The 25,748-nt window shown below is 45.8% G+C and overlaps 3 protein-coding genes and 2 non-coding genes across 9 annotated transcripts; 1 reads left to right on the top strand and 4 right to left on the bottom strand.

Moving 5' to 3' along the window:
• Positions 1–882: 882 nt before the first annotated feature.
• On the bottom strand, positions 883–7,174 carry map6b (microtubule-associated protein 6b). Of its 4 annotated transcripts, none has more exons than XM_056611513.1 (4): positions 6,105–7,174; positions 4,371–4,584; positions 3,574–3,622; positions 2,413–2,496 (listed from the first exon to the last, which is right to left on the bottom strand). In XM_056611513.1, the coding sequence occupies exons 1-3, from the start codon at positions 6,827–6,829 to the stop codon at positions 3,578–3,580; spliced, it is 984 nt and encodes a 327-aa protein (XP_056467488.1). In that variant the 5' UTR covers positions 6,830–7,174; the 3' UTR covers positions 2,413–2,496; positions 3,574–3,577. The 4 variants fall into 4 exon arrangements, with proteins under 4 accessions (XP_056467487.1, XP_056467486.1, XP_056467488.1 ...); XM_056611514.1 differs by having other exon boundaries at positions 2,418–2,499; XM_056611512.1 differs by lacking the exon at positions 3,574–3,622 and having other exon boundaries at positions 883–2,496.
• A 298-nt stretch (positions 7,175–7,472) lies between these two features.
• Positions 7,473–12,218, bottom strand: thap12b (THAP domain containing 12b). The gene is made up of 6 exons (XM_056611197.1): positions 11,827–12,218; positions 11,110–11,230; positions 10,902–11,009; positions 10,765–10,801; positions 10,521–10,651; positions 7,473–10,123 (listed from the first exon to the last, which is right to left on the bottom strand). Exons 1-6 carry the CDS (start codon positions 11,913–11,915, stop codon positions 8,204–8,206), a joined length of 2,406 nt encoding a protein of 801 aa, XP_056467172.1. The 5' UTR covers positions 11,916–12,218; the 3' UTR covers positions 7,473–8,203.
• Positions 12,219–12,712: 494 nt separating this feature from the next.
• Positions 12,713–12,784, top strand: trnap-agg (transfer RNA proline (anticodon AGG)). Its single transcript has one exon. It is a non-coding gene; the product is annotated as a tRNA-Pro (tRNA).
• Positions 12,785–13,053: 269 nt separating this feature from the next.
• On the bottom strand, positions 13,054–13,125 carry trnap-cgg (transfer RNA proline (anticodon CGG)). Its single transcript has one exon. It is a non-coding gene; the product is annotated as a tRNA-Pro (tRNA).
• Positions 13,126–14,827: 1,702 nt separating this feature from the next.
• dyrk1ab (dual-specificity tyrosine-(Y)-phosphorylation regulated kinase 1A, b) lies at positions 14,828–25,337 on the bottom strand. 2 transcript variants are annotated; one of them, XM_056611036.1, is made up of 11 exons: positions 24,476–25,337; positions 20,886–21,082; positions 20,452–20,544; positions 20,146–20,334; positions 19,827–19,974; positions 19,429–19,715; positions 18,995–19,141; positions 18,680–18,820; positions 18,222–18,525; positions 17,585–17,709; positions 14,828–17,286 (listed from the first exon to the last, which is right to left on the bottom strand). In XM_056611036.1, the coding sequence occupies exons 2-11, from the start codon at positions 21,003–21,005 to the stop codon at positions 16,696–16,698; spliced, it is 2,145 nt and encodes a 714-aa protein (XP_056467011.1). In that variant the 5' UTR covers positions 21,006–21,082; positions 24,476–25,337; the 3' UTR covers positions 14,828–16,695. The 2 variants fall into 2 exon arrangements, with proteins under 2 accessions (XP_056467011.1, XP_056467012.1); XM_056611037.1 differs by lacking the exon at positions 24,476–25,337 and adding an exon at positions 23,667–24,465.
• Between the last annotated feature and the right edge of the window lie 411 nt (positions 25,338–25,748).

Raw genomic sequence — 25,748 nt, forward strand, 5'->3', positions numbered from 1 at the left:
TTTTTTTGTTGTTTTCTGAGGAAAATATAAAAATATACCAACAGAGATATTACACCGCCAGAGAGAAGATGGATTGAATCAAGGATCAATCATGGTCCGAAAATCCATGACAAATGAATTGAAAACATTTGATGACTAATGTAACTAATAGTGTTAGGGTTAGGGTCCACTAAAGTCTTTTAATCTCTGGAACACTGTTTGGATCTATTTGTTTAAGGGATAACAAACTAATTTCATGGTACTTGTGAGATATAATGTTTATATCGTACATATAAGCTCTTTATTTCAATAATACATTATTTGGTTCTATATCAGTTTATGCATAATCAATCATGCAGAGGAAATTTACACTAAAATTATGTTGACCGGAAATACCAAAATATGCATAATCTCTAATTGTATTCACCTACAAATGTAATATTATCACATAAGGTGGAATACACACACACACACACACACACACACACACACACACACACACACACACACACACACACACACACACACACACACACACACACACACACACACACACACACACAATTACACAGACACAAGACAAAAGATCGGACCAGACACACAAGGTCATTGGGTTCTAAGGTTTTAATAGGAGTTCATTCGGAGAGCAAGCGAAGAGGGACAAGCACAACACCACAACCACAATCTGCATCAGTATATTCACATCCTCCATGGTGGTCTGACCCCCCCCCCCCCCCCCTCTACACACACACACAAAGCATCACATCATCACACCAACACGGTAAGGTAAGATATAGCACCAGGTGGTATCGTGCACGCTAGCAGCACACAGAGTGGGTCACTAGCAAGCAGCAGACTGCGGGGCACAGCCGCCTTACATACACGCGCATATTCAGGCACACACACACACAGACACGCACACATTCACAGAAGCCAAGCAAAGAGGAGGCACAACCAAACGCGACTGGCACTAGTCCGGGCACTCAAAACCTGTCAGCCAATCACACTGCAAGGATTTTTCTTTTTTAACAGGGCGGAGGGGGCCTGTGCGTACAATCAAGACACGGGAAGGTTGAGATACTGCCATCTCATCTTAGACACAAGCAGAGGATGTTCGGACGGTGGCTTGGAGATTGTGGCCCCGTTTTTATAGTCGTGTTACAGCAGCAACGGTAGACCATTGAAAGTGAGGGGTCATAGTAAATACAGTACAGGGTTGTCTATGTCATACACTTCTACAGGGGTCCTTTATGTTTTTAGGTTGTTGTGTGTCACACAAAGACTGTGCTGTACACACGGTTATAGTTTCTAATGTGAAGGTGAATTCAACAAGAAATCCCAGTGTTGGTGTGACCGTTTGAAGGCAGAACTATTTTTGCTGGTGGGTTTACTTTCGTAGCACTGAACAGCTGCTTAACTAGCGTCTTAGTCTGCATCTCTTGTCAAAGTCTACTCCCTTACATCGCGTTGACGAGGGTCCAACAACATGCATTATACGTAGAAAGGTCTTCAAACGCCCTAGAAAAATCCCCATGGACGGTGTCCTACACAAGCTAACAGACGTGGTCTATATGTCCTACTACAAGGTGTGGTACTTGTTGGTACCGAAAATTGAGTCTTCGTCCATGCAAGCTGTGGCAATTATATTACAGTACATTTGGTTCCTTAGCAACCAAACGGATGAAACCAGATCTCTCCCCGAACAGTGAAATGGAGCCCAGGCCCATACAGCACGGGCACTGTTACCAGGAAATGCAACAGCAGTTTAGATTTTGAATCAGCAGCAGACCATAGGAGTCGATACACTTTCTGAAATTGAAAATAAAAACACTGACAGTGTGGACAGTCTTAACGTCTCATTAGCGTTTCAAAGAGATTGCGATATTTCGATTTTAAGGGGGGGAAGGAAAGGGTCTCCCCCCCGTTTGCTAAAATGTACATCAATGGCTTTAAGATTCTTAGCTTGAGTTTAAAGTATATAGAGGTACATACATATGTCAAAATGTGTGCAAATAAGGTGCTCAGATATATAGAGAAAGCAGCTATGTGTAGAAAACACATACAAAACAGCCTCACCCACGAGGTGGTTCGCAGTTAAGACACTCACACACATACAACAAACAACCACACGATAATCGTCTCCCACCGTTGAGGAGCTAAACAGAATACCAGTGTGAGCAGCCACAGAGACAAAGGGGAGCCGGGTATTAAGGAGCAGTCTGCCCAGACAGAGGGGTGAGACAGGTTAGTGAGATGCACCTGGACAGGGGACAATGAGGATTAGGATGGAGAACACCGAGGGTGATGTGTTCAGTGCTTTGCTTCGGCCAGTCTGTTGCTCATCTCTTTGCTCTTCTTGGTGACCACGCCCTCGGGCGTGGGGGTGAGTGGGGAAGAGGCCTTCTTCCTGGCCGGCTGGGCACCGGCAGCTAGCTTCTCCTTTGTTTTCTTCACCATTCTTCCCGTCGTGGTGGTCGGTGTCTTTTTTGGTTTGGAGCGAGACGCTGGCTTGTCGACCTGCTGGGGAGCCGATTTAGCAGATTTAGCAGCGAAATCGTAAAAATAATAAAAGATGTATACATCACTGATGATGACGATCTTTGTATTCATTCGTAATAGGAGGCCTCTCTGGCTTTAGGCTTCTTTCTTATCATGCAATACATACCCCCGTTATCCTGTCATTACACATGATTGCCCAAATGTCGCCAGAGAGTGACGTTTGCATAATGCGGTTAGTGGGAATGGAGCCGCGAGTAACTCTGTAAAGATCGTGTGGATCCATGCCATTCTTTTGGTGTTTCGGTGATTAGCGCAAAGCTCTGTACCTGTGATGATTACACCTGGCCATGGGAGAATACCAACATTCCTGTTATACAGTCGATATGGTATGTTAAACGCTGATGGCATGGAATGGTATCGTTGCCAAATGCCACGCACTTATCCACATGTCTGGTTTCAAATATACTCTAAGACCACATATGTGAATAATGTGTGTGTTGCCATTACAAACCTATTGCTAAGTGGTAACAAGAAACAGTGAACTGTTACATTGCAATAGGCTTCTTCCACTTGGACTCAATGTGAGCCACCTGTCATCCATCCGTCCACTCAGTCACACCCAGTAGAACACGTTGCAGTTGGTATGTTAGTCCCTGGAGTGACTGCAGCTCATCAACAGGTGGTGAGGTAGTAACGGAAGGTGGGCATACAGTGAAGAAGTTGCAGTTTGTCAAAGGGTGGGACTAGTAACTGAGTGGCAAGTGTGTGTGTGTGTGTGTGTGTGTGTGTGTGTGTGTGTGTTTGGTATTGTGTGTGTGTGTATGAGTATATGTGTGTGCACGTGCATGTCCGTATGTGACTGTGTGCACGAGTGTGCATGTGTGTTGAAGAGTGTGTGTGTATGTGTGTGCATGTGTGTGTGCACATGTGCATGTTCGTGTTTGTGTGTGTGTGCATGTTTTTGTGTGTGAGTGTGTGCACAAGTGCATGTTTGTGTGCACGTGTATGTGTGTGTGCACGCACAAGTGCATGTTTGTGTGCACGTGTAAATCTGAGGTCAACCTCCATGCCTTCCATAGAAAATAGGGAACACACCTGACTACAGCAGATTTAGTACAGAGCTGCTTTCATTCTCTGAGAGGTCCTACAAGAGTGAGAGAGGGAGTGGCCAAATAAACACACGGCATGCACACACACATTATGTTAACATGCATGCGGAGAGAGGACATCTATTCACACCACAATGATGTGGACTTGACAGATAAATGTTACACGATAAACATTCACAGTTGTATTCTAGATGGAAGATTTCACGAAAAGAAAATTCTAAATGTAGCATGGGTAAAATGATTAATGTTATATTATTGACGTTGTTTTGTCTTTCTAAATACTTGCACTGATTGTTTTTTCTCAAATAATTGTAATTACATTATTAACAGCCAGATAGCAGCCTTTGTAGTAATAATGTATTTTTTAAACTACTATACTTTATTTATAGGGTTAGGGTAATGTTATGTTATGTTATTTAACACGTTAACGTTTCTCTTGCGTTATATGCCCCACCCATGACTGCTGTGAAGCTATTTAAAAGAGTGAAGAAAAAACAACCTTGAGGGCAATGACAAAAATACAACAGATTGTGTCTAACCAGTCCATTAAGGTCATGTCATCCTAAAAATGGGTTTTGGAAGGGGGGGAGGGTTAGCGGCGATAGTCTTCTCTGACATCAGTGCATTACAATTAAATTTAGCGAATACAAGATGGCGATGTAAGAGAGAGTAACAGAGAGTATCCAAATCCACATGTAATGACCTGACGGACAGCACTGTGCACATGGCTCTGTGTGTGTCTGCCACTAACTGAATGCTCTCCATGTGCTGGGGTGCGCTCACCTTGGCGGCCTCCTTGCTGGGCTCGTTGTACAGGCTGCGTATCCTCCGGCGATCCATCAGCTTGTTGTCGGCGTTCAGCAGCTTGCCCTGCTCCCCCTTGTAGGTGGAGCTGTAGCTGGTCTCCTTGCGGACCTCCACCCCTGGGGGCTGGAAGGGCGTGGACGTCTTGAAGGACTTGGTCGGCTTCACATCCTTATAGGCCTTGAATTCATTCCTGGGGCAGGAGGAGGAGAAGATGGAGGAGGAGGAGGAGGAGGAGAGGGAAGGAGAGAAGGGGGTAGAGGAAGAGGAGAAGGAAAGGGAAGGGGTAGAGGAAGCGGAGAAGGAAAGGGAAGGGGAAGAGGATTGGGGAGGAGGAAGAGGAGAAGGAGGAGGAGGGGAGAGGGAAGGGGAGAAGGGGGAAGAGGAGTGGGGTGGAGGAAGAGGATTGGGGAGGAGGAAGAGGAGAAGGAGGAGGAGGGGAGAGGGAAGGGGAGAAGGGGGAAGAGGAGTGGGGAGGAGGAAGAGGATTGGGGAGGAGGAAGAGGAGAAGGAGGAGGAGGGGAGAGGGAAGGGGAGAAGGGGGAAGAGGAGTGGGGAGGAGGAAGAGGATTGAGGAGGAGGAAGAGGAGTGGGAAGGGGAGTATTGGGAAGAGTAGATGGAAGGAGGAGGAGGAGGAGGAGGAGGAGGAGGAGGAGGAAGAGGAGACGGAAAATGGAGGAGGAAGAGGAGATGGAAAATGAAGGAGCAGGAGGAAGATGGGGACACGGGGAAGAACAAAGGAGGAGGAGGAGATGGATAGGGGAGGAGGGAAAGAAGCGTTGAATAAAGAGGAGCGACAAGGGGAAGGAGGAGCAGAAGAACAACAAAATCAGTGTGACACAAAGCTAACTCTTTCACAAAACAAACTCTGAAGAAAATCACATATAGCAAATAATGGTCGTTTTTAATCCTTCATCAGGCTATTCAATCATCCTATAGTAGTATTTGTAATGATAATGCAGAAACCTCTGATGGGAAACTATTACCATGACAATTGAAAATTTGATTTGTTCCAATCTAATGAGCAATGTTCAGACCGACTCAATACTCATTATCTTGGGAAAGAGCTAATTTAATCTATGAGCTCTAGCAGCTTTAAATCACCAAATCGTTTGCCTTCATGTTATCTGATCAATCTCTATCGTCAGACTGCACAAAAGTCAACCTGTTGTCAACATGTTTGCATATGTATTGATTAAAAAAAGCATGATTATCTTAGCCAGTGCTATATCAGAGATCAAATGTTCAGACAAATCTTGCCAACATTTGACCATGATAATTCTACCTAAAACGTGCAAAGCCATTCTCATCTACATAAAAGGCCTACAATCAAGCCCACCTTTAATTTGTTTAAAATAATCCAGTTCAGCAAACTTCAAATCAACGATGGATTATTTACAACCACTTGTATTCATAATCTATCAAGAAATTGGACGACTCATGATTTGTTTCACACTTTGAGAAAGAACATTGAGTATGGCAGTTCCTAATCCATGGTGGTAACATTAATTTAAAAAAATTGTCTTTCTTGCCACTAAAAGGCGTGCCTGCACTAATAGCCTATTACCCCAGGGGAGGGGGGGGGCGCGCTATTAACTACCAAGGTGCTAATATGCATGGCTTCAGCCTCAATTTCACCAATTCATCAGAGTTCGGGACCCCAAATCACTTCATTTCTATCCCTCCCTTGATCCCTTGATAGGTCGACTTACCTGTAGCTACTCCCCGTCGACACCACCTCCTTGATCTGTCTGTTGAGAGCGTCTGCGGCCGCCCGGCCCTTTCTCTCGGCACTGGCATCCGAGGGCTGCAGCTTCTCCTCCTGTTTCTCAGCGGTTTTCCTGTCTACAGATTTTTCTCTCTTTGCTGGTGTTGTTTTCGCCACCTCCTTGAATTCTTTCTCCTGCACCTTCTCCTCGATCTCACTCTTCTCCACGCCGCTCTCAGCCTCGGCCGCAGCGTGCTCTTTCTTGCTGCCTGCGATGCCCTTCCGTCCGCTGGTGGTAGTGGTGGGGCTGGGCTTCGGTATCCAAGGGTGGTCGCCCTTTTTGGGGATAGGCCATGGCTTGTAATCCTTCTGATACTGTGTTTCCGTATTGAACGGGCCCGTACAGGGGTGATACTCGTTCCTGGGTTTGCAGCTTGGCTCGGGACGCACTTTCCATGCCTGGTAGTCTTGGCGCGTGACGGAAGCAGAGCCATCTTTGCCCCCTGCGGCACATGACGCCTTGGACTCCTGGTCCCCGAGATGAGGCTGCGTTTCTATGCCGATGGGGCCGCTCCTCTTCTGTCTGGGTTGAGGATGGTGGGGAAAATGCTGCACGTCGGCGACATCCGAGTATTTGGTGAACACTAAAGGCACCGCGATATCTCCTTTGTCTAGTTCGCTCCAGAAGCGGTTGATGCAGCAAGCCCGCGTGATGCACGGCCAGGCCATGATCGATGGAGATTTGCAAAAAAATATATATTACACAGATTGAATCTAATGTGGGGCGAAACGCAGTCGACTTCGACACAATAGGCCCGAGTTTGCTGTCCTCTTACGAATCTGCGACCTGAAAAAGACAAGCCCCTCGCCTTTGACTCAGTAAAATTCTAAATCACAGATATTCACCCTACTGCGTTTCCCTTCGGTCTCCTGAACCGATCTGGAGAGGATTTCGGGTAGACTGGGTCTTCCTTTTGCGAAGGCAACTAGATCATCTCAGGCTGCACTGGGTTTGGCGGTCGGCTGGTGTGGAGCACATTGCTTGCTGCTGGTGGCGCATCAAAACGACCCCACCCTCATGGATGCACCTCGGAGATGACCGCTTTCTGCACTATGAGTTTGCAACAGCGATCACCTGGTCCGTCCCCGCCCGGCCCGCGAGGTGACATAACCCCTCTCTTCACATTACACACACTTTAGGGAATTATATCAACAGTTTACTACGGATATACTGGATGGTAAAGAAACGAATTAAAAAAGCAGCAGTACTAATATAATTGCAAATGCTTTTAAGTGTAATGACATATTTGCATACGTGTATTTTTCTATGAAGGCGGCAAAGTCAAGGTTATTTTTGATACTCCTCACAGAAAAGAACTTGCAGGTCTATTCGTGATAAATCTCAACCACATGTGGCGTCATCCCTTTAATTGATCATAGCCTATAGAATAAAGAGAAAGATATAAGCATTAACAACTATTGCCACCCAGATGCTTACCCGTTGGTTGCAGGAGCGGTCAATATTCATTCAGGTGACCGTTTGAAATCCTAAGTGTGTTTCGACTTTGTCATACAATTCCCAACATCAGTATTGTTGATTCACTAAACAGAAAAGTGCTTTCCACGCCACTGGCGGTATGTTCTGCGCGACTCATTCCAAATGTCTTGCACTACTTTACTCCATTTTATTTGTATTTAGGTTCCACCAAACTCTGAGAACAAGACTCATTTAAAGATAATCAATCGGATTTAATACAATTATATTGAAACAAAGAACATATATATGTAGACAAAGAATATGTAACGGGCTATGTTTAATATGAAATGGATGAACATAACATGAGCCAAAATACACTGACTAATATTTTATCAAAACCAAACAGAGAATGAGTCAGTGTACCGGTCCCATCACTGTTGACAACCCTATACATTGTGGAAGGGCGAAGCACATCACCAACCAGCATTTCTCCCTCTTCCGGATCAGGGAGTTAAAAAAAAACGTTTTCTTCTATACATCTGCTATTAAAGTCTCACCATAACGACCTAATAAAATAACGTCAGTAATAAATGTCTTCAAATAGCCTCTCGCACCCAAGCTGCACCTTATGTGGTTTTGGTGGTGGTGGGTGTGGGTGTGGGCGTGTCCTCCTCCATAGGCTCCTCCTCCCCGGCAGGCTCCGCCTCCCCAGCGGGCTCCGCCACCCCGACAGGCTCCACCTCACCGACAGGCTCCACCTCCCCGACAGGCTCCACCTCCCCGACGGGCTCCACCTCCCCGACGGGCTCCCCCTCCCCCTCTTCCTCCGGGTACAGCCGGCAGTACTGGTCCACCATGACGTCCAGGTCGTGCTTGACGTGCGCGTTGACGTGCAGCACCGCCATGCTGCGGTTGCGCTGCGCAGGGGGCGTGGCCTCCAGGTAGGCGCGCAGCCGCCGGCTGGCGGGCTCCGTCTCGCCGTCGTGGTCGAACCTTAGCGCGGGCAGCGCCGCGAGCACCTTGAGGAAGGAGTTGACGTTGGGGAAGAACTTGACGTCGGGCAACTGCAGCGTCTCATGGATGCTGGTGGGCAGGCGCACCTCCTTGCCGCGGTGCTTCCACTTGATCCTCCAGCAGTGCAACTCGGCCGGCAGGGTGTCGGGGCTGGGCAGGTCGTCGCGGTACACGTCGGCGTTGTTCTCCTCCGACGTGTTGAACCTCATCTGGCCCATGACGGCCGGCACCAGCGACAGGCACATGAGGGCCTTGAGGTTGGTCTCCGAGAACATCTCCTCCACCTCCTGGATCACGCCGCGGATCACCGGGATGGTCACGTACTCCTTGAAGTACGCCTCCGCCTGGACGTCGCCCATGTCCGCCGAGCGCTGCTTGCGCAGGAAGAGGCGCGGCACCGCCACGGCGACGTCCAGCTCGGCCGCAAGGCCCGCCGCCTCCTCGAACCAGAACTCGTGGTAGACGTCGATGTTGTCGATCACCTCGTTGAGCGAGTGCAGGACGGCGGTCAGGCTTTTGGCGGCGAAGAACACCTCATGGGTCTCGCCCTGAAGGTTCCTACCGAAGGCCCGGGTGTACGTGAGCGTGTTCTTCAGTATGACGATGGTGACGATGAGCTCAAAGTCGGCCAGGATCTCCGAGATGGAGTAGGCGTCGGCGACGATGTCGCCGAGGAACCTGCCGCCGTCGTTGTGGCGGACGTTGTCCATGCAGAGCACCAGCGACTCCAGCATGTCCACCATCAGGTCGAAGACGTTGTGCTGCTCCGTCCAGCAGGTGCGGCTCGCCTGCTTCAGCGCACTCTCCTTCTCCTCGTTGCCCTGGAAACAGCTGGCCAGGGCCTTCTCCAGCTCGCCCTGCGCCGACGGCCGGCGGAAGAACGCCTCGATCTTCCTGAGCGCCTCCATGACGTTCTGCACGTTGGGGAAGGGCAGGCTGTTGGCCAGGTGGATGTTGAGTGCTGTGGTGGAGCAGGGCATGTGCAGGGCCAGGGGGTACTTCTCCATCAGCATCACCGCCACCGCCTTCATCTTGGTGGTGGAGGTGCCCGTGGCCTTGTGGGCGTGGCCCCGGCAGTCCTCCATGCTCAGCCCCCAGCGGTCGCTCAGCTGGCCCTCTAGCTTCTCCACCAGCAGCAGCTCGCTCTCCTCGAAGGGCAGCAGGTCCAGGAACTCCTCGCGGAGGAGGTTGCGCTGGTTGACGAAGCGCAGGAACAGCGGCAGGTGCTTCTCTCCGTCGAACTCCACCAGGTCGCCCGTGACCAGGGAGAAGAAGCGGCTGTCCCTCACCTCCATGAGGATCTCCTCCCGCACCGTGTTCTCGCACACCTCCAGGAGCTGGCTCTGCTGGACGTCCGAGAGGTACTGCGCGTTCACCGCCGTCCCCTCGAAGCGCTTCCTCAGGCCCGCGTCCCCGGCGTTCATGTGGTAGTTCAGCAGCATCTGGAAGTTGCTGTTGCAGTAGGGCCCGCTTGCGTCCGGGGCTCGGCCCGTGGTCAGGGGGATCCCCTGCTTGCCCAGCAGAACAATGACCTGTTTATGAAAAAGAGAGGAATAAGCAATAATAAAAAATAAAACAATTACACTTAAATAACATTTAGCTACAAAGAAAGCCACAAATTAAAGTCTTTACTTGCTTCACCATTTGAAAAGGGGAATGAAAAGAAAATGTCATTCATTCATTAAAATGTAATTAATCTCACCCCTTCTCCCTAATTTATTAATCCATAATGTTATGAGACTTCTGATTACTCATAATTCCATATAATTCCATAAATTATCAATAGTTAAATTCATTACCAATTACGTATTCATCCAATATGATTATCTAGCTATATTTTAATACAGGTTTAACCATGCATCAAATATATAATATCCATAAAACATTATCTAATTGAAAATTCTATATTATATAATACTTTATATATACCTTGAACAAGGAGTGCAGGTAGTCTCTGAACTCCTTCTCCTCCGGGGACAACTGGGGCTCGCCGTCATTGGTGGGGCTGTCCTCTGCCGTTGAATCCTTTTTGGAGATCAACTGTGTGATGGAAACGGCCACTGGATGGGGAAACAATAAAACATGTTAATCAACCCTTTAGCAGAACTATGCTTATGCTCCTCTGACCGTGAGAGGTCAATACGATGTATACGAACACCTCGTGTTTACTTACATCTCCTCTCTTTAATCTTCCTTATGTCCTCTTCCGTCTGGAAAACAAATGGCAGCGGCGTGTGTGTTAATCAAATCAGCAAGTCTGCAAGTCTACGAAGCTGCATTTCAATATGCCAGAGGAAAATAGTTTCTTACGAGTTCTTTGATTTGCTTGCGAAATCTGTTATGTGGATTTGTCAAGTGGCTTGTCAGATCGAACATAGTGGGGATGGCTGTATCCTTCAACACCGTTCGATACAGGCTCTGAAATGTACAGACAATTAAAAACCAACAGATCCGTCAGCAAATGTTCTGTGTTCTGAATCTGAATACATTCAGTGTGGGGTCATTGTTCAGTACTCACAGTTTTGCAGACCATTGCTGGGTCAAAGTGTTTGGCACACAACCTGTAGTGCTTGTTTAGCTGTTCTGCTGTCTTGGCCTCTAGATCTGCCCGGCGACAGTTTTCTACCCACATTCGGCATCTGTGAATGCAATAACACCAGAAAACAATATAAGCTGTGGATGTAAAGCACCGCAGCAAAGACAACAGGAGGAACACAGGAACAAAATGAATACAAATAAAGGTTTGACAAGTTGATTGAATACCAAATAAACAAATTAAAATAAGCATTTATTACAAAAACGTTTATACTAGGGTAACAATTTAGGTCATTCACTGTAAGAACCTTTTGGCATTAAAAACATGAAGGCAAATAACGTTACATTATACCACCGTTAAAATATGCTTATATAACTAGATGTAGTATTTGTTTAAAGTTTAAACGAAACTGTCATTCCTAGGATTATCAAACTTTAGGGGGCGCCATTAAGTGAGGTATTAAAGCTGACATCCAACCTTGTCCATGTCGTTCATCGGCCTTTAGATGATTTAATAATACGAATAGAAAGTCAAAAAACACAATGGGCATAATGTGTAGCAGAAACCATTCATTCTCTCAGGCTGTGAAGTTGTGGGGTACTTTACAGGCACTACTACACTGCTGTTAAGCCAGCGTGCTGTTGTCTGGCCCCACGTCGCATCGGACCGTAAACACGGCATCTTTCCTTAGTTTCCTACCGTTCGGGGTCCCTTGGAAACCGAAAAAATGCCAATTCCGACTGAGTGCTCTTCCGCGTGCAGTTCGGAGCCGCGCAAAAATTGGGCATTCTCCCTCTTACGGTGGCTAGCGCACAGCTAACATTAAATACCACATCAAATTAGCTGCTTTGTTTATTAGGCAACTAGAAGGCTATGGCTAAGACAGATGTCGTAATCTATACTTTTTTTTTTTGAGGGGTAAAACATCGGCCAGTACATATAAATGACAGGTATGTACACAGGGAGTATAAACTGCGGGCTAGATTCAAAACAGCGGACTGTGGTTCTTCTGCTCGGCTACTTCCGGTGTGTTTCCGGAAGCTCTACTTTGGGCAGGATGATGTCTTTTTTTTTCTTTTCTTTACTGATCTTGATTAATTCCACAATTTGCTCTTCATAACGTGTTTTTTTTGGTAGATCCACTTAAATATAGAGTTTGTAAGGTATATGGCTTCTACAGAGCTAGGTTTAACTGTCTTTGACATCTTTGTCAAAAGCACACGTTTGTTGCAGGACATATTCCTAATTATTTCGCCTGTGTTCTCTGTTCTCTGCCCCCCGTATTACCCCTCCGTCATTTGTGCTTGTGTATGTGTATGATAGATTATAAACATTAAACTCAGATTTACCGTTTATGTAATTTGAGGATATGCCCTTTGGACATATAGGACATTACATGACGCTGTGTTACTTGAACACATAGCACGTGTCCCTTCTAACTTATTTGAGTATCCACCAATAGAGTTCCTCATTAAGGTAAGCTCCAGATATTATAATTCTTTCACATAACAAGCAACATAATCCTCAGCAGTAGTCATATCGTGTTTGCGAATATTTTTGCTATTGGTTTGGTAACATATCACGTGGCTCGTTGGTCTAGGGGTATGATTCTCGCTTAGGGTGCGAGAGGTCCCGGGTTCAAATCCCGGACGAGCCCAAATTTTAGTTCATTCGCTATTCTTTATCTTTATAAATAAAAACTGAATTAAAATAATGTATTCGTGGCACCGATCATATACACATCTAATAATGGCGCACTCTATTAAACGTCAACGTAATTTAATGAAATTACTTCTATGATACATGGTAAAATTAAGATATATGCGATACAAAAAAATAGATACCCGCAAATACTTGTAGTGATACAATAACATTGCTGCCAAAATCCTTAATAATTATTTTTTTATGTGTTTTGGAAAAAACTACGGGCTCGTCCGGGATTTGAACCCGGGACCTCTCGCACCCGAAGCGAGAATCATACCCCTAGACCAACGAGCCACGGCATTGCTAAACGTGAAATCTATGTAAATAACAGTCTCGAGTAGACTGATACGTTCCCAGATAACTAACGTTCTTATGGGGTTATGGACTGGGATACGTACAACATAGGAAGTAGTCAATCATCTTGATTACCATTGAAACAACGACACGGGACGATATACGTTCTATGTACATATGTAATAAAAAGGCGTTGGGTAATGAAGCTATACCGACAACTGTGAGAACATTTTGCAGGAAAAAGACAAGAATAAAGACACAGAACAATTCAATTAACTTCTTTTTATATATCATACATAAGACTGTCTTAATATAATACAAAGGGCATTGTCATAAACACAGCAAAGTCTTGACTAGATCTTACAATCTGTGGATACATGGACTTATCCTTTCCCCCATGCTGTTCAATTCTATAGTGCATGATGCATGTACAAAAAGTGATAAAATGTGAAATAAAAAAAATGAAGGAAAATATTCAAATTAAATCAGAGGATTGAGACTTTTGTTGGGTGGTAAGATAATGTTAACAAGTATACTGATTTGTGTAAAACCCACAAACTAAACAGGCTTATGGAAAATGGAACCTTTTTTTTTTTCCAACCATGTGCTTCTCATATAACCAAAAAGTAAAGTTTGTGATGTACATGCACTTACAATATACCCTGTGAACATTAAGGTTTGAAGATCTAGCTTTCCCTGTTTGATTCAAACCCTACCTCATAATGTTGTCCTGATGCAGTCAAGTACCACTGCCAAAAGGCAAGGTTTTGCCACTAAGAAAACAGGAATTCCTGCCCACCGAATGGTCACCAGATTGACAAACATAATCAACATACCAGCAAGGAGCAAGGTAGTGAGTTCTATACTTCCTTTATTAAAAAAATATAAATATATACATAAATTCTATTTCAACTATTAAAAAGGGGCTGCATTTCATGACAACTGCTCTAAATAAGAGGTCAATCAGCATGATCTGAAATAGGCGCACACTTACGAGTCACTGCAGTCAAATTTTTTTTTCAGTCTTTATTTTGGAATGTTAAGTACCAGTATGAAGGGCCAGTAATCAAGTCACTGGCCAATTCTGAATGTCTCAAATTCTATGGGGTATGAAAAATGATTGCAAATTTGCAATTGACCTTGACATCCAGATAAAACCCCAATCAAGTTATAGGTAGCTTTACATTTATATTGTGGAAATAACAAGTATGGTATTTATTTTTGTCTGTATGATGTTCTCCCCTCTTAATTGACACTAAAATGACCTTCGACCCTGGCCTCTGCTTAAAAGGCGGTTGTGGGCAGGTTTTCTTCCGTCTAAATTTTTCAAAGTTGATAAAAATGAGTAACAGAAAAAAAGAATGCACTTTTTAAAATCCCTGATAAAAAATAACAAAAAAATAAAAATAAAAACCTAAAGATTCTGGTTATTGACTGTAATGATCTGAGAGGACATGCATGTCTGCCTAAGCCAAGCATGGGATTGTGGGCTTATGGGCAACGGTTTCCCTTTAAATAGGACCACAATCACAGGGATCTGCCCTACCACATGAGCACAAGACCATTCCAAACTCAACTCTGATCTCCCAAAGTTATCACCGTCCTGCCAGAACCACGACCTAAGGTCTCCATTCATGGCAGAACTTAGCACGTTGACCAAATGATGTATGAAAGGCAGCAAAACCCTTTGAAATAGTATGATGGGGTGGGGGAGGGAGGGGCAAAAGAAAAAATACGACACAAATAGAACGCATTAGTCTCTTTTTCTTTTTTTTTCTTCTTTTTTTTTTTTTAAACCATCAGCTTCTATCCTGCTACTCTGGGGCCTGCAGAGTAACTACCAAATGTTTCTAAACATACCAAAGTTTTTAAAAGACTCCCAAAATAATCTACCAATTAATATGGAAACAGTTTTGGTAAAACGAATCTGGTCATAATACACAATAGCCAACGTTCTCGACGACGGTCTCCGGTTTTGCTAAAGTAATATATTGCAGCTGTTGTTTTTTTTTTTGTATTGACGTTAAAATAATCATGATAAACTTTTGCGTCAAAAGTGGTGAACTGCTACATTATTGGTTACAGACACCTATATGCTATAAAACAACTGCTTTGGTATAAAAACATATCCAAAGGGAAAATAAATTCTTGTAAAATTCACAGCATAATTTGAGGAGAAAAAAGGCAGTCACGTAACATTTTTTTTCTTCCGTTTCCACGTTTTGGATGGAGAGACTTGTGCAGGTGGTTCTGATGAGGAACTACATGCAAAAGCGGAAGGGGGGGGGGGGGGGATAAGTAACCAAAAAAAGCAAAAACAAAAAAAGGGTAGACTCTGGAATAGATAGTTCTTTCCACTGCAAAATCCTTAATTAGTGAATAAGATTTTCAAGGAAGTAATGTTTAGGAGGTTGTTGTGTACAATAAGACCCTGTTATGTGGGGCCCTGCTTGAGAAGAAAAACTTTGTAGAGAAAGGCCTCAAATTACCATTCTTATTTACCTTTTTATGTTTGTTTTAATTTCCTTAAAGAATTAAGGGCTGTCTAGAGAGAAAAATAGAGAAAAGCCATCTTAATTCAAATAATAACGTCCAGCTCCGTTCCATTCCAAGTCCGTGAGTCGTAAGGCCAAAGGGTTATCCAAGAACCAGCCACTGACTGTCCTGCTGCTGCTGCGTGGGCGGGGTCTTCTCGTGGCCCGCGCCCACCGCCGCTCTCGTCTGTGCCGGGCCCTGGCGCAGCGTGCAAGGCTGCGGGCCCCTGGGGCCCGAGGGGCGGCGCCAGCACCCTCCGCTACCGACACCGGGTCGGTGTCTGCGTCGGCGTGCGGGGGGGTGGGGGGGGGGGTCTCCTTCCTCCTGCTGCTCCCCTTCTCCGACCCCCATCCCCCCCCCTCTCTGTCCTGGCCAGCACGTGCTCTAGGGACTCCACCGTGGTGTGTGTGTGTGTGTGTGTGTGCTCCCCTTTTGACAGAGTTACACCATACCGACCGACAACATGAAATATCACTGCAAACACTCCCCCCCCCCCCCCTCGTCAAGCTACAGGATTTACAAGCAGCTCTTAGGTAAAATTTCCATTAAAAAGTAAAAAATAAAAAGAGGGCAAAAAAAAATAACCACAACCTGTGGAACGGTTAATGTCACACGTTCCACGGCCTGAACCGAAAGAGGACGCCGCGCGCGTTACCACCGACGGCTACCTGTAAACCAGCCTCAAACGTCGTTCTGAAATGCTCCTCAGAAGATTTTGCCACATAATACCATATGGTGATTGTGATTACATGGAACTGGTGAAATGGTAAGATGGATGTCTCGATCTTACTATGGTTATTCTGCAATATTACTTTGTGCCTAATGATTGCAAAAGAAAAAAAGAAAACGGATGTAAATTACATATATACTTTTTAACCCCAAAAAAAACGTTTTTTTTTTCCTCTGTAGTAGCGGTTCAGTGATATCTCCCTTCTGACGCGAGCAGCTTTTTGTTCTCAACACACCTTGTAGTAAAAAACACCACCTTAAAAATGACGCACAGGGGGGGGAACACACAGCCAAATGTCAGCGCAGTCACGAGCTGGCCATGGAACTCTGCTGCACACACACTCCGGTCATCGGAGACTCCTCTCGGTCCATGCCCGGCCTCAGGCCCAGGTGGGCCTCCCCCAGGTAGTGCGCCGGCCCCGTGTTTGTGCCCATGGGGAACGCGGGGTGCGCCGCCATGCTGCCCGTCTCCTGCCGGGGGTTTGAGAAGGCGCCCAGCCCCATGCTCAGCCCACCGTTCTGACTAAAGTCCAGGGCGCCCACGGGCAGGTGGCGGAGCTGGTACGCCTGGTTGCCATGGTTCCCAGTGGAAGAGGAAGATGTGGAGGAAGAGGAGGCAGAGGAAGACAGGGAGGTCATGGACAGGTGGCCATGCACCACCTCCATGGAGTCCTGTGTCGAGGAGCTGTGTGTCGGGGAGGTGTAGTGGCGCGGACGGGGCCTTGTGGCCATCATCTGCCCGTGGTGGTGATGGGGGTGTGAGTGGGGATGCAGGGCCTTGGGGTGCTGGGGGGGGACGTGGAAGGTGGTCTCCTGAACCGGGTGGGTCTCTCCAGTGACGGACTCGGGGACCACGCCGCCTCCCCACACCAATGGAGGAGGGTAGGGCTGCCTCACCTGGGATGGGATTACAGTACACCACAGCGTCGTTGAGAGGAGCTCATTCAATGTTCTGGGTTAGTAAGACATGATGATAATGATAATAATAATAATGTCTCCAAGTGGGGTTAGTCCCTTCCGTTTTCGAAGATATGCAAAACCTTTTTTTAAATGTTAACAGTAAATAAAAATGACAAATTGTGTTAACATGTGGTTGCGTTGATAATTCACAGATACAGGGTCATTCTTTATGTTATATTACAAGACCTGGAAATAGACCTTCCCATATCCTCTACGCTCTTCCTCCCTGACTGACCTGTGGGCAGAGGCTGTCGCCCTCGATTGCGGGCATGACCGGCCCAAAGTGTCCTCCACTGTGCAAGTGGTGATGGGTCGGGTCTGACCTCGCTCGGCCACTGGTACTTGTCCCAGACGACCCTCCTTCAGGGGTAAACACAAGGTTCATGAGCGGAAAATTGTTACACAAGCAGAGCACGCCACAGCCCACTGGTACAACCATCAGGATAGTACAATGATCAGAACACAGTGAGTTAGGAGACCAACTGCAGATACAAAATACCATCTTATTGTAAAATAAGACACAGAATAATACACTTATATGATAATATAATAACATAATAACACAAAGATCAGTAGTGAATTTATAGAAACTCTTCAGAGGAATAGCTTAATCCCTATTGCTTGATTCCTTCCTCTGTAGCCCTAATAAAAACAATCTGCATTTACATACCACTTTTCAAAGCAGTAAACACTTTAACAAAACTATCCAATTAGCAACCAGGGGATAATTAGGTGGCCATGTTGGTAAAAGGGCCCAGGTTATTATTAACCACGCGTGTATCACAACGAACCCACGGAGAACACGCATGGTCTGAGCGGTACAAGATCCACCCCCCGTTGTCTATAACAAAGCCAGATTAAGGGGTCCGCACCTGAACTCGAGGAGGTGCTGGACGTGGTTCCTGAAGACTGGGACTGCTCCAGCGCGGGGCTAGTGGACACGCTGCTGCTCGTGTTGGTCCCCTCGTCGGCAGTCTTCTTGAAGAAGCTGTGCTGCAGGGCATAGTAGGGCTGGATGCGGCTTTTGGGGTCGTAGTCCAGCATCCGCAAGATCAGGTCCTTGAACTTCAAGTAGTCGGCAACCGCGTGGCCGGACTCGCCCGCCCGGCGGCCACCTGGCCCGCCCGCCTCCACGCCCAGGATGGAGTGGAGCTTACGAGAAGCTGGGGGCTTGTACTGTTGTGGACGGAGAAGGAGAGAGGGAGAGCACACCCAGGTCAGCACACGATGCACCGACAGCGGACGGGTCGAACCGCGCGGGCCGATGATACAACCGCATGCTTTATCCGACGGTTTGTAGCAAAGATAGCATCAATACTGATTGGATTACCCGTTTGCCATCTTTGGTCTTCTTTACACTCCATGTACCATCCGAGAGCTTCTCAAAAAACTTCCTGGCCTTCGGAGCTAGGTCCATTATGTGGTTCGGTGGGATCCCGAGTACTTCTACGATCTTGTTCATTTGATCCACCTGAAGAGGAGGAAACGTTGGGTTAGCGACTACATCGTACAAAATGTAGGCCATATAAACCCGTGTATTTACAAAGGGTACACCAGAAGTCTAAACATCCAACCACTTCTGGATGTTAACCTCAGCAAGAAAATCTTGAGCTGAACCCTCGGTCCGTAACGTGTTTGAGCGTACCTCATTGGCTCCACTGAAGAGGGGCTCCCCCGTGTGCATCTCCACCAGAATGCATCCGAGGGACCACATGTCTATGGCCAGGTCGTAGGGCATCCCCAGGAGCACCTCTGGGGAGCGGTAGAAGCGACTCTGGATGTACTGGTATATCTGCAGAGAGGAAGGAGAAAAAGGTCATTACACCACTGCTTAACCACAGCTCTAAGTTGGCATTAGCGTAGAACGCGTAACAAAATAAAAGAGGGGTGTTGATGGGGTCTTTTAAGATCTGGCTAGGTACAACAGCGGGATATTAGCATGTGCAGCTAACCCTGGCTTATTTACAGCAAGCAAGTTGTCTGTTAACCAGTGAGCATCGTCCCCATCAACTAAATAAATTGAAAAAATAAAAATATCTGTGGCGCTTCGATAAAACGTCAAGACTCCGGGCCACGCACCCTCTGTCCCAGTTGGCACGAGCTGCCGAAATCCACAATCTTGATGGCGCTCCTCTTGGGGTTGCAGAGCAGGATGTTCTCGGGCTTCAGGTCACAGTGGATGATGCTGAGCTCCGGTGTGGCCAGGAAGAGCAGCGCCGTGCACAGCTGCTGGGCGAACTTCCGCGTCAGGTTGAGGGAGACGCCGCGGAAGTTGGTGTTCCTCAGCAGGTCGTACAGGTTGTAGGAGAGCATCTCGAACACCAGGCAGAGGTGGTTCCGGAACATGAAGTGACGCTTCAGGTGGACTGTTGGGGAGGAGAGGAGTAAACAATGACCATTTGCAGGAACGATAAGTGACAAAGCTGCAGGTTTCCCTGGATACAGTGAAGATATTAAAGGTTTTTATTTCCTCATACCTATGTAGTACTTCATCTCGGTATCATGTTTGTTCATGAGCTCTAGGAGCCGCACTTCAATCTGGGCTTGATTGAGGAAAGCTTTCTTGTTCTTAATTATTTTAATGGCAACCCATTCTTGCTCTGCACGGTCATAAGCCTTCACAACCTGCAGACATCAGAGGGGAATAGGGAAAACAGATTAAAATCGTGAAATATTTCACTGGCAACGTTATTTAATGATATCAGGACCAATCAAAAATAGAATTTCAGGAAGGACAATGCAAATCAAAGAAACTTCAGAATGAACATCTTAATGTCCACGAGCTCGGCGACGCACCTGTCCGAAAGACCCCTTCCCTATCAAGGAGTCGATCTCATAGCGGTCCATCCACTTCTCCCCGTTCTTGACGATGTAGTCATAGTTGTCATCGTCGTAGCCATCGTTGAAGACCTTCCTCTCCTTCTTGTGGCTGGAGTCCTCGCCCTGCCCCTGTTGGTGGCGACGCTTCTTCTTTGCATAATAAACCTGTGGCGGTAAAACCGGAGGAGAGGCGGTCAGCGAAAAACAGTAATCCTCCTTTGTGAGCTTTTTAACATAAGTGTCATTGTGTAAACTAATTGAAATCCAAAAGTTTACACAAACCTCATTGATGTGTTTGTATGTTTTGATAAGGTCAATGGAGAGCTTCCTCAAGGGAGCCGAAGTTGGGTCACGAAAGCACTGGGGCATGTGCCTCTGAAGAAGAAGAACAGGAGAGGCCAGAGGTACGCTTCGTATTAATAGCATGTCCACACAGACACTGCAATCAAATGTCCCCTTTACGTGGGGGGGGGGGGGGGGAGACGACAACTTGTTACAAAGCATTTCATTCTTCATAAATCCCTCACTTATCAAAAATAATTACAATAATCGACAGTAGGCCGGTAACTCGTTTTGTTATCATGACAGTATTGTACAGAAAATAGCCTTGCTCCGGGTAAAATGCAACAATGTCAATTATATGATCAGCTTATTATTATTATGGTGCACCGGCAGAATGTGACCAACAGCCGTTCATTAAGGAGCGCGGGTTCTACCTGATTGGCAGTGAGCTGTTGGGTCTGGTCGCTGTACGGTAAGACCGCAACAGATTGGTCAGTGCTTGGCTGGTGGCGGTCACTGTACTGCTGGTGCGTATGGGGCATTGGAGCAGCCATCTGAAGACCAGCAGTGTGGAAAGAAAAAGAGGGCGCAAGCCGGACGGACGAAGGTTTGCATGCTGAAGTCTCTCCTCCTGAAGGGAATTAGGATCATCATGAGTTGCACGTTAACTCAATTCAATGTGGGCTACAGGAGAACACTGGACGAGCCGCGCAGCAGGGTTTCTGTGTGTGTTTAGAGAACAGGTCTATGGGTTTTTCTGTACTAGACATCATTAGGCAGATCACTGTCCTTCAAGACATCTCAGAACAAATAAGAATACACGTAAAACCATTAAGGATATCCATGTTACTATGAAGTGCCTGTACTGGCTTTTGTATGACAAATAGCTAGGTTTAAAGAATCAAATGCCTGTAGGAGATCTAATTTACAGTATATACATACATGCATGCATAAATGTTAGCATATCAAGCTTTACAGTTTGAATACACAACAGTAATCCTAAGCATATTAAACTGCATTGTTTTAAGAGCAAATAATGATATAAGATCATTATTTTCCTGTAATTTACAATAAATAAATACATTAATGCATTAAAGAATGATCACATAATAGAAAATAAGACATATAAATCAACCTTTGCATGAAAAAAGGACCAAAGGAGTGGCTTTAACAGTAAAAAGGGATGAAAATAAAACCTATCCACACTGTACAGTGAATCATCCTTCATTTTAAGCCAGAAGGAATAAAAAAAATATTAAATAGCATGTTCAGCTATCAGCATCTCTCTCCAGACAACACAATTCACCAGTGCTACACAGTAACCACTATTCAGAATCCCAGCAACAGCACCTAATTAGCATAGCCTATCACCACAGAGATACAGCGTGATTTGGCAAGCCCATCAATGCACAGACCAATCACAACGCAGTATGCAAATAGCCTACTTTTGTTGCCAGGGCAGAGCTGCTCCCATTTTCCAATGAGAAAACAAGAAATAAACAAGAAATAAAATTGAACTTTGGCACACTTAGACGCTGCTTTCAACACAAGAGCCTGACAGCAAAATAGCAGCACAGCCCAAAACCTGCACTCCATCTGAGAGCGTTAGAAAACGTTAGAAAGCTGACCCAGCTGAGGAAAGGGGAAGAATACAGGTCCAGTGAAGGAAATAAAGGATTTATAAGAGGCAAGGAGCAGACTGTGGAATGGAAAGATAGATGTACAATGTCAAATTGTCCCATAAATATATATTTATAAATAAGAAATAATTGTATATATTAAATTATTTGTATTTGAATTGTCTATATTTATATATAAAAAATTAAAAAGCAGAAATTTTCATTGAATTTGAGATGGATAATTTTACAAAGCATTTCACAAAAGTATATATGTATGTATGATTTAAACGCTCTTTTAACATAAATGAATTGCAGTATTATCAAGTTAACAGACAGACATGGGATTGTAACCCACTTCCTTAAACGCAATTTCATGCCCAGAATGTCAACAATGCTTAATTTAAGGTTAGGAGGCGACAGCCATAAAGTAAGCATACATCTATTGTATGTATGAAGGGGTGAAAGGCCATCAAACCCATAACTAGGACCCAATATACCAATTTGTAGATTTACAGTTTAATATAGAAATGTGCATGTTGTAGCCACTCAGTTTTTAGAAGATTAAACATTGTGTCCACCAAAGAAGTTATAATTATTGGTTCAAATATTATTGTGCCTTCCCTCCAAAGGTTGATGTACTTGACAGCTAATCTGGATGCATCTTGTCCTGCATTAATTTCATATCATCCTGGGACGAGAGCGAACCTCAACAGACTACAAAAAGTAAAAACAAAATATTATCCATGGTAATCTTTGCTTGGATTTTACTTTGTTGTGGTTCAACTTTAGTTCATAGGCTGTTAGGTAAACCTAACAATATACATTTAAAATGTGTAATGTAATATGTTTATAGATGTCAGGCAGGTCAAAGATGCCAGGCAGTCAGAGAGCTGTTTACTTTTTCTCCCGTTAATAGCATTTGTTCCCTGGAATGTTCTTGAACACAAATGTGGGCTATTTCTAAAAGAAAGTTAAATATATGAAATGAAGCGGCCTGAATAAGGCAATGGTCATCAGATAAGACAAATGTTGTGGATTTAACATCACTGGATGCCTCCCCTGAGCATGTCTGATTTTAAATGTTAAAAAGGTGTCAGTCGGTGAAGATATCACGATCTGATAGGGATCAAACAAAAATATATATCCCATTTAGAATAGTTGTTAGGATACATTCTTTGTGGCAGTAATTGAAAATGCTCCAACAATGCTCCACCAAAGTTCAATAAGTACCAACACAAACCCGAGGAATCTCCAATTCGTCTGAACACAGACACAATCTACAATGCAATAATACATCCACCACAGCATACATGTTGAGATCATTTTCCGTTTTCAGTACCGACTTATGAACAGTTCCCTCTGTACCGTCTATTCACCACAGCATCACCGGGGCCTAAATATGTGTAAATATAGCTAGCTAGCTATTATTAGCCGTCACGTATCAGGACCAAATCACATCTTTAACACTCTTTACCTCGCATTCTCACACCAGGCATATATTAACAACCATTTAAACGCCAAATAAACATGCAAAGGCCAAAATCATCCATAGACGTAATTCATGAGCATCGGGCTCCATGGCAGCACTGTACTTACAGTCGATGGGCTAGATCTCGTCATGGCTGGAATTCAGAAAGCATATTCAGCCTCTTTCCCGTCTCCATCCGCTACATACCGTGTGTAAATATCGCAATATTGCAATATTTTAACCTGCAAAAACAGCTCGATTTCCACGAATCAGGGGTACGGGGCCGCTTCCACTCAACGTTAGCCAGCGCCGTTAACCGTCAAGCTCAAATCTGCGGGACAAGCGAGTAGTCCACCTCTCAGCCCTCCACCGTGCAGCTAGTGACGATGTGCCCAGCAGCCAGCGGGTTACGGGCCCTTTCAGCGGGCTCGTCAACAAGCCAGCCTCCACCACTAGCCAGGTTAGCCCGATGGTTAGCCAAATTAGCAAAGGTGGCTGTGGGCTCACCTCCACAGTGAAAACACACACGGCAACAGTGAAAGTACCGAGACATATAGCCCACAGCACATCGGCTATCATTAAAAAAATGATCTCATAGATCGCAAGGTGAGCGGTGCCCGTCAACCCACAGCGCGATGGGGCTGACTGCTAGCTACCTAGCGCCCGGGCTTGTCCTGTCCAGTGTTAACAATGGTTCGTTGACCTACTGCCTGGACGGACCGGTACCACCAGCCACAGGGACGACGGTGGGGACGGTAAATGTAAGCTGGCTGTCATATCCCTGACCAGCAGCGCTGTGTGACTGTCGGCAGACGGTGCCGTCGCCCCTCCGAGCCGCTCCGTCTACGGTCAAGACAGGCGGACTCGTCAAGGGCTGGGGAAAAAATGAATAAGTTGGACAACAGCGTGGTTTAAAAATGGTTAAGATTGCACTTACCCCTGATGGCACGATCTTCATTTAAAGTCCAATAACCTGTATGATGAGGCAACTTATCCAGTTTGAGATTCTCCCCTCCCTGCGCTGTTAGCCAGGGACGTTAAACCCGATTCCCCTTCCTCTTCACCCCGGCGAGGTCTAGAACCATCCGCGGCCGGCTACTCCACCATGCCCAGCGCACTAAGTTTGCTCAGAATCCGAACGGGCCACTCAAGGCGTCTTTGAGAACAATCAGCTGGTGACTAGCTGCCCGCTAACGTTAACTAGCACGCATTACTCACTAGCTAACCTTAGCCGAACGGGCTAGGCTAGCGAGTTGACAAAATGAACGCGGCTAGCATTAGCCCCGTTTGCTAGCTTTAGCTCCTTTCCTCCGAGCTAACGATTAGGAGCTGCCCGCTAAATAAACCTCGTCGTAAATTCCGATTTGTCGTGTCTCTAGTGCTAGTTTCCGCGACGGGTATCTTTTCGACAGACGTGACCGCTCGGCTGAATCCCGGAGGTCTGGATCGCGTCGCAAAAAGCGTGTCCTCTGATAATTTTTTGGATAAGAATTTTATGTCAATTTTCACAAAATGGCGCGCGGTCCAAACCTGCGCAGTGAACCGGCCCGGTGGACCGGAGACGCGGACCGCCGCCGCCGCCGCCTAACCGCCTTAACTCTTAATAGATCGTTTGCCTCTTGATTTTCATGATCCGTTCCACTCGACGCGTTTCTTTATCGAAAAATGTCAAACATATATCCAGTGACAGCATTATTCCGGCGGGAAGGGAGAAGATTTGAAAAGACTGAGGCTGGGGGGGAAAAAAACCCTTCTGACAAAATGGCGATGCTCTGGCTTGTTACCATGGCAACTGTCAATCAAAAATTAAAATACCCCGGATGTACCAATGACGAATAAAAATCTAACTATGCACAGAGCCACAGAGTTGTAGTCTCACATCATAACTCTGTTTTTTTTGCTCCTTGTTCTGACGCCAAATGAAGAGATCTGAAGATTCGGACCGTGTTTGTTTTCATGGATGTCCCTAGTTGATTAAGCACTTATTCATGTTTTAACAATGGAATATCCCAACGAATGTAAAAAAAAAATCTAAGGGTATGCATGCATGCTTGCCATGTAGTTTGTGTGTGTGTGTGTGTGTGTGTGTGTGTGTGTGTGTGTGTGTGTGTGTGTGTGTGTGTGTGTGTGTGTGTGTGTGTGTGTGTGTGTGTGTGTGTGTGTGTGTGGGTGGGTGGGTGGGTGGGTGGGTGGGTGTGTTTAGGCCTGCC

Source organism: Gadus chalcogrammus, chromosome 16 (assembly GCF_026213295.1).
Source record: "Gadus chalcogrammus isolate NIFS_2021 chromosome 16, NIFS_Gcha_1.0, whole genome shotgun sequence".
In the NCBI taxonomy this organism is placed as follows: domain Eukaryota; kingdom Metazoa; phylum Chordata; class Actinopteri; order Gadiformes; family Gadidae; genus Gadus; species Gadus chalcogrammus.